The 8567-nt window shown below is 33.2% G+C and overlaps 1 protein-coding gene across 2 annotated transcripts; it reads left to right on the top strand.

Annotated features, from left to right (window-relative positions):
* The first annotated feature begins 1595 nt into the window (after window positions 1-1595).
* On the top strand, window positions 1596-7347 carry LOC108993930. 2 transcript variants are annotated; one of them, XM_018968985.2, is made up of 6 exons: window positions 1596-1686; window positions 1935-2445; window positions 4529-4579; window positions 6102-6235; window positions 6573-6673; window positions 6799-7347. In XM_018968985.2, exons 2-6 carry the CDS (start codon window positions 2074-2076, stop codon window positions 6978-6980), a joined length of 840 nt encoding a protein of 279 aa, XP_018824530.1. In that variant the 5' UTR covers window positions 1596-1686; window positions 1935-2073; the 3' UTR covers window positions 6981-7347. The 2 variants fall into 2 exon arrangements, with proteins under 2 accessions (XP_018824530.1, XP_018824529.1); XM_018968984.2 differs by having other exon boundaries at window positions 1601-1732.
* The last annotated feature ends 1220 nt before the right edge of the window (window positions 7348-8567 follow it).

Below are 8567 nucleotides of genomic sequence, written 5' to 3'. Positions count from 1 at the left end.
AAGATGAGGATGATTCCATCTAATACAAAGAAAGGAGGCCTAACTTGGTTTGTTGACAATAATTCTTGGGATTGGCTCAAGTGATAACAACCTTGATTTTGGTGATATGCTCTTTCCACATTTAAGGTTTAGCCCTTGGGAATAACAATAATTTTTAAGATTTATCGAATTAAATTTTTTTTTTAAATTACTCGATATGTACTTGCAAAAAATTTCTTATCGAGTATATGTATATGCTAAATTTAGTTGGGATGTTATTTCAAACACCTGGTGCCAAGTAAAAAAAGAAAAAAGAAAAAGAGAGAATGTTTTTGACAATGTAACTTTTTATAAGGTCAATTTATTCTTATTCCCTTCACTTTGTTTCAAGTAATTTTTAGTTTGCTTTATTTAGATAAAAACATCTAGGTAGGTTTGGGAGATGAGATGAGAATTTTATATTTTGTTTTGAAGTTTAAAATATTATGTTTTAATATTATTATTATTTTAGGATTTGAAAAAGGTGTATTGGAATTTGAAAAAGTTGAATTATTTATTATATTTTGTATGAAAATTTGAAAAATGTGTAATGATGAGATGAGAATTTTGTGTTTTATTTTAGTTACCAAACCTACTCTAAAGTGTGTTTGTTTGAATTTTCTCAAATTTCCAAAGCAAATAGAGAGGATTCCTCCTGGAAAATTATTTTATGCAAGCTCTAATTAAGATTAAAGACTTGAAAGAAGAAATAATATATATATTTTTATTATTTATCATTCAACAGATAATCTGACCATCATCACAGTTGCAACTTACACAGGCAATTTGTTAAGACCCTTGCAGTCTTCTTGCTAATTACTGTGAATCTATGGAATCTGTAGGACAGGGATGAAGTTGAATACACTAAGAATAAATGGGACTGCAGCTGTTTGATAAAATGGCAATGAGAATTCTCAGTGGCCCAAGACGAATTTCATTCACGAAATCACGTGGGAACTATTCGAGGTAGTTCCTTCCTCCCTTACAACGTACTGCTATCAAGACTTAGGAATTTTTCGTAACCCTCTCAGGTCCGTCCCTTGCCTTTATGCCGAATCCCTAACAAACTCACCCAGGTAAGGCTACAGTAACCTACCGGGTATGACAGACCACGCACCGTTTTGGATTGTGAATGCCAAAACGGTGTGTTTAACAACTGAAAGTAAAACTTACATTTGAAATGACATAAAACGACATAAAACTGAAAGTGTTATTCTGATAATTTGAACGCATCGTTTTGGCATGTGTAAGCCAAAACACTGCGTCTGAGTAGGAAGTCGTTGCGCATGCCTTTGAATTCCGCTGCACGACGTCGTACCATTGGATCCCCTTCACTTCACTTACTTCGTAGCTTCCACTTAGTTCACTTTACTTCTGCCGATGTTGTCTTCCACGTAACCCTAAGGCTTCTTCTCCCTTCACGGCATCATAACACAATTATACAAAGAACATAAACATATCGATATTAAAAAGTCAATATGAATAAGGAACGAATTGATCAAACTAAAAATAAAAATTAAATACAAAAATTAGGGTTCACATTTATTTTAGGAAAAAAAAAATAGAGACGGAGAAAAAGGTCGTGGCTGGTTTTACTCTATAGATATATACAGAGAGACGACTGCCAGGTCACCGAACATGAAGTATAGAGTTGCAGTGAAGGCACAGGTACAAGTTACAACCTTCCACTAATCGAGTTATAGTGACATACAAGGTAGGATACCATTGCTCTTGAATCCGTTTTCTTTTCCCTTAAATTGCCTGTTTGTTCGACAGACTAAACTCGTATCTTGAAACCCTACTCTTTATCCGCATCTTCTATGTTTTACTCTTGTAAATCCTGTATTTATATATATATATATATATATATATATATATATATATAAAATATTTTCGTTTCTTGAATCTGTTTTCAGGTGGTGGATTTTGGGTAACCTCAAGTCTTCCTTGATTTTCTTGTAATATCTCAGATCCCTTGAAATACGTGTAATATCTCAGATTTCCATAATTGGTATTGTTATTATTGGTAATCTCCCCGATTCCCTAGAGTTCACAATGAAATCTGCTCTTATAAGTACTAATTGCTCACACCCATTTGCTCCGTTTTGTGCCTATACATCCTATCAGCCAAAGAATCCAAATGTGTACTGCGTAAAACGCTTTACTTTCCCCTCCATAGTCTCCTTAAATTCCCGGTACAAGCCGTCTAGATTGGTTTCTCTTTGCAGTTCCCATACCGCAGGACCATCTAACGACCAATTAAAGAATGAGGAGGTTTCGAGAGAAGACCTGGTTGAAGATGAAAACTCACAGACTCGATGGAATGTGGAAGTGGGGAGCCCCAGTGTTCCGGCAAACGTTGTACCTGCGGCCAAACTGAGCTTGAGTGACCAAGCGTTCTTCCTCTTGGCTTTCATTGCTTGCACGGTATGAGGAAATTTAGGCTTTTGAATATAATGGCGTTGTTGTTTGAGCTTCTAGCTTTGAATACCTTTGATTGGATTTCTTTGTTTATATTGGGCATGCCTGATGTGCCACTAGGATTTAGTGGCACACTTAAGTTTTTCAGTGCATGTTATCCATTAGACTGGAAATGCAAATGTAACATCCCAATGGAAGACCCAAACCACATGACCTATACTCCAAAATGACTAGTCAATGATATAATTGGAACTCCATTGGAACCTTATAAAAGCAAGAACTTCTCATTCTCAAGTAATGTGAGATCTTATACACCACCTACACTTATCCTTATTATATGGGGTATCATAATCTACCCCCTTTAAATTCTTGCGTCCTTGTCAGGCCAGTCCCTCATAGGTGACACGGCTCAAGTCTCGCATTTCTGGTTGTGATAGGCTCTGATACCATTTGTAACGCCCCAATGGAAGACCCAAACCACATGACCTATACTCCAAAAAGACCCGTCAATGATACAATTGGAATCCCATTGGAATATTATTAAGAGCAAAAACTTTTTCTTCCCAAACAATATGGGATCCCATACACCATCTACCATTATTGTTATCATATGAGGTATCACAACAAATCCATTATTTGAATAGAGCTATTAAAAATAAGAAGCCAAGGAGTTGCATTTAGAGATCCCCTAAATGACTGCATTTTAACTTTTTTATGTCTATTGCCGCAATTGTTGCAAATTCTAATGACTTTTCCAATTAACAGAAGTTCCTTTGAAAAAACGTGTCACATAAGCAGATACAAATTCCTATTCATGTGAAACATCCAAAAGGTTTTCAGTACTTCTTATAGATCAAATTTGTTTTGGGAAATTCCAGGCCTACAAAAAAAATGACAAAAAGGGAGAGCTTAAAAACCTACTGGTTTGATATATTGAATCCATTTTGCAATTAAAAGGGCTTTACAATTTGATGTGATGCATCAATCCAAATAAGTTTTAAAGTAGCCTTTTTAGGTGTAAGGTCGCATATTCCCTAAAAATGAAAAGGCTGCAGCTGATGGCATCGGTCGTTTTGAAGGGAGTGGAAATTGTTTTCAATTCATGATTTTTGCAATAAGAAAAATCCCACTGTTCTGTCTTAGGGCTGTTTGAGATGTCTCATCTCGACATCCAAACATCATTCAAATATAAACATTTTTCAATTTTAAATTTTCAACTTTCAACTTTTTCATCTAACTATTACCTAATTATTACAACTTTTCCAAACTTCCAAACAAAACACAAAAAACATTTCAACTTTTTCAAATTCCAAGACAAAAATTATATTATAATAATATTTTAATTTTATAATATTTTTATTCAACTTTTTCTCTTTCATTTTCTAAAATTCAATAAAACATCTTAACTCAAACAATTTCACTACTATTCACAAATCATTTCACTACTATTCACAAACTTTTCATCTCATCTCATTTATTTTCTATTAAAAAGGAGACATTGAAATAGTTCATTGAATCTTTTTTTTTTTATTGGCACCTGGTGCCCTAAAATAGCATCCCAACTAATCCCGGGGGTGTACAAATCATCGATAAAGAGTTTCCCGCAAGTGCACCTCGGATAATTCAAGGGAAAAGTCTCTCAGTCCGATGACCCATAGGAATTGTTTGTACCTAAGAGGATTCAAACCTTAGACCTAGAAGGAGCATACCACCAATATTAAGGCCTTTACCACTTGAGCCAACCCCTAGGGGTTAATAGTTCTTTGAAACTTCTTCAGTACTATTAAAGAATTCTTGTTGTGGAAATTAGAAGAATATGTGATTTGTCAAAAGGGTGTTATTTGTTCCGTGGTACTTTACAGGAAGTTGTATTAGAAATTGGTGATAAATTAGTTTATTCTTTGGGATGCACTAGAAGAATCGGTTATGGTTTGATTCATTTGAATATGCTGTAATCAAACTTATGATAGTCATTAAGTGTGCTATATTTTCCTGACATGCCTGGAAGGTTAAGTTTGATTGCAATTGTCCATGATTTATGTTGATTTTGTTATTATTTGTGATCGTAAGTTAATTTTGACATGTGCAGACTTCTGTGGCATTTACTAGCCTTGTTATTGCAGCCGTCCCAACACTATTTGTAAGTTGACTGGTGTTTTGTTTAAGCTCATAATATCTTTGTATTGCATGCCCCAACATTATATATGATAACATTATTCATCTCACTTATGACTATTGTGACTGCCCTTTCTTTTGTGCTTAAAATTTTAGCATGAGAATTAAGTGACTTGGACATTATGGTCACTACCCATTTATGCTTCAATCTTCCAGCCTTTTTTTTTCTTAATGTTTCCTTTATGGGCCTGTAATGGGACAAAGTGTTTTGTTTTTTTGCCTTGTTGGACCTAAAATAGGTGACAAAGTGCTTTACTTCTTTCACAAACAATTGTTTCCATTCTCTTGCTCTTCAGCTAATCGCTAAAGGTCAAATCTGAACTATCAGATGTAATTTCCCAATGATTCCCTGATATGTGTAGTTATGCACATTCTTCTATCTTGGTAGTGCCTAAATCCAAAATTAAAAAGTAGGCAAAGCTTCCTGGGGCATACCTTGGAATGGTTATTTTTAATTGTTTATGGAAGTATGATTAACATTCTGCTTGTTGGTTTTGTTGAACTGATGGATGAGACTTTACATAAAGAGCAATGCTAGGGACAAGCCATCTTGTGAAAACTGCTTTTCAGTTGCTAGATTGGTGTACTTGATGAGGAATTGGTTATATTCCTGAGGTTAATGTAGTTTAATGCTCTTTTGGGTGATATTAGAGTAATTTTTTCGGCACAGAGTTTATGCTTTGAAATTTTCCTCTCTTTAGACTAATGATCTGATTATTTATATTAGTCAGTGATGTTACTGTGTGATTCCATCAATTGTACGGGAACACCAGAGAGCATTACTGCCCGAGGATGGTAATGGAGAAGTTGGTTTGGGTGGTGTCATTTAAAGCCTAGATTTTAGAGTATCTGCTGCTATGCGTGCTTGACTTGTGCTCTCATATAATTTTTTCTGGTCTGGTATAAGAATGAGGGTTTTCTTTCATATATCAGATATGTGAACCCTAGCTTGTCTCAAAATTTTCTCCACAGCCAATACCTTAAGTTTGTAAGCATATTGTTTCAAAAAATTAATAATTTGATAAGATCCTCATTTTACACTTTCTGTTTAATCTTATATTTTTGGGCCATGCAGTTACAATTGCAGTGACCATTTGAAGTGCCTGGATTATCGTATGATAATCTGTTGATGATGTTCCAATAACTTTGAAGCTCACTAGTTTTTTTAGATTAAAAAATGTGCAAAGTATCTTGCATTCATGATTTAAAGAGGTTTTCATATAGATGATTCCTCATGCTATTCATTCTTTGTTCTAAATTGGACCTTATAATGAGGTTTATCGGGCGGCAAGTCATGATTTATGCCTTTTTTGCTGGTGCATTCTAATGTTTAGAGTCCTCTCTTGCAAGTTGTAAGTTGTTATTCTTATTTGTGGATGGTTCTGATTGCAGGTTTATACATATTTTCTAAAAGCTTGATGTGATAGGGATAAATAGTTTTCTAGACACTGATTTATATGTTTCTATTTTTCCTCTATGTTCTTAAGGCAATGGGGAGAGCTGCAAAATCTCTCTCAAAGCTAGCAGATACAGCCCGTGAGGAGCTCCCCAGTACAATGGCTGCTATTCGGCTCTCTGGCATGGAAATCAGCGACCTTACGCTGGAACTAAGTGATTTGAGGTGACCATAAGATGCTTTTGCTCCTCCTTGAGAACAAAAACATTATTCAGTTTTCTTTTACTTATAAAAGATACCATAAATTAAATTTTTTGTTATGTTGTTCAATGCTGTGTTTTTTTCTTTGTTCTAAATAGGGGTCCTCTTGTATACTTCGTGTACTAAGGTTTCGCCCCTCTGCGCTTTGTATTGAGATTACGTATATAAAGAGGAAAACAAAAGTCATTTTGTTGAATGTTATGACCACCACCACCTACACCACCTCCTGCTGTTTCATTGATGTTGTCTAGTATCTAGTATGCTTCAATTATGGTATTTGTTTATTGGAATTGGTACTCAGCCAAGAGATAGCTGATGGGGTCAGCAAATCAGCTCAAGCGGTTCAAGCTGCAGAAGCTGGAATTCGACAGATTGGAACACTTGCTCGACAGCAAACTATCTGTATGTTAAAAGCTTATACTGTACTAACTCAAAAGAAAGAAGTGGAAGAGAGACTTTTTTTTTTTTTTTTTCTAATTTTGTTTCTGGTTATTAATTTTATATTGGCGCTTGTTTGTACGATACAGCAATGATTCAAGAGAGAGCAAGCCTGCCCATCATCTCTTTGCAACCTGTCGTTGCAGGAGCTGCAAAGAAGACTTCTCGTGCTGTTGGCCAAGCCACAAAGACCTTTATGAATATCCTCTCTCGAGGGGAGCACATTTCAGAAAACGAAGATGACAGTGCAATTGATAGAGTGGAAATTTAAGAGGTTTGCTGCTTCCCAATTGAGTAATACCTTGTGTATATATTGCAGTGAACATAGACACAGCCCACAATGATTGTTTATTGAGGAAGATGAACACCACCCCAAAAAAAAAAAAAAAAAAATACAAAACATTGGGAACATATTTAAAATGCCCATCAATAGAAAAGTGTCTCAATTATTATTTTCTTTGAAACCATATAGAAAGCATAACTCAGTAGCGAAGAGCATGGCACATGTATTATTTTATACCAGTATTACCTCTATATTTATATTGAGAATATTTTTAATATTTAAAGAGATTAGAGGATGTCATATTCCTAAAATTAAACATTTTATTTGAAGCCGTATAAATATAATAATTGATATATGCATATGTAAAATTTATAAAGATAATAACAAAAAATCAAAATTTGTTTGTTAGAACTTGTAAATTAGGGGTGAGCATTGACTTTGTTGAAGTTGGAATTCCCTAAATCTGACTCCGACTTTGTCGGAGTTCAAATCCAAACTCGAATTTTGACTTGTGTCGGCTTTGACTCGATTTTCCTATTTGTTGAGTCGGATTAGGATTTGTTTTAACTTTATATTTAGCCCATTTTCAAATAAGGTATTTTTGTGGATTTTCAATTTTCTATACTTATTTATAACTTATTTCTAATTTATTTATAAATTATAATTAATTAATAAATTAGTATTATTTGTTATTAACTTATTATCCTAAACTTATTAGTTATTTATATACTAGTGTCTAATTTATTTATATGCTAGACTTATACTATAGTGTCCGATTACATATTATTATACATTAATATTACATGTCATTATATTAGTGTATAACTTATTTCTACTTAATTATATACTAGACCTTCTAGTATCTAATTATATATTATTATACTTTAGTAAATTAGTATTATGAGTTATTAACTTATTATACTAGACTTATTTCAATACTAGTGTCTAACTTATCTCTATATTTGATTATGTTTGGTAGTAATACTTAAGGGTGTAAACTCAAACCGGAAAACCGGTCCGGACCGGTTTTACCGGTTTTGAACCGGTCCGGTCCGGAACCGGTTTTTAAAATATAAAAACCAGCCGGTTCTGGTTCCGGGATTTTTTGGCCCAGACCGAACCGGTTGATTAAAAAAAATAAAAAATAATATTTTTATATATAAGTTTTATACAAAATATTTTATATATATTAAATAGTAATATATATGAGTTTTATATATAATGTATAATTATAAATTTTTATGTGAAATTTTACATATAATATATATATATTCATATATGAAATAATTTCTTATTATAATTTATAAATTATTACATAAAATGTTAATACTAAATTATTAAAATTTTATAAGTAATACTAATATATAACTTATAACTATACCAATAGTCTAATATTAATACTATTATATAGTCTAATATATTAATAAAAGTATAAAACAGTTTTTTTTAAATCAATATATTTTTTTTTTTATAAACAAATTTTTAATAACAAATTGTGAAATTTACATTTAAAAAAGAAAAAAGAAAATCGGACAGGACCGGACCGGAAACCGGTAAAACCAGAAGTACCGGTTT

Source organism: Juglans regia, chromosome 3 (assembly GCF_001411555.2).
Source record: "Juglans regia cultivar Chandler chromosome 3, Walnut 2.0, whole genome shotgun sequence".
Taxonomy (NCBI): domain Eukaryota; kingdom Viridiplantae; phylum Streptophyta; class Magnoliopsida; order Fagales; family Juglandaceae; genus Juglans; species Juglans regia.
The sequence above is the reverse complement of the archived record's forward strand: the minus strand, read 5'-3'. Positions and strand labels throughout refer to the sequence as shown.

Bases quoted from the DNA above. Each gene is read 5' to 3' on its own strand.
- LOC108993930 (XM_018968985.2), top strand. From the start codon at position 2,074: ATGAAATCTGCTCTTATAAGTACTAATTGCTCACACCCATTTGCTCCG. The intron at 2,446-4,528 runs GTATGAGGAAAT...TGACATGTGCAG, and splicing joins TGGCTTTCATTGCTTGCACG to ACTTCTGTGGCATTTACTAG. The intron at 6,674-6,798 runs GTATGTTAAAAG...TGTACGATACAG, and splicing joins TGCTCGACAGCAAACTATCT to CAATGATTCAAGAGAGAGCA.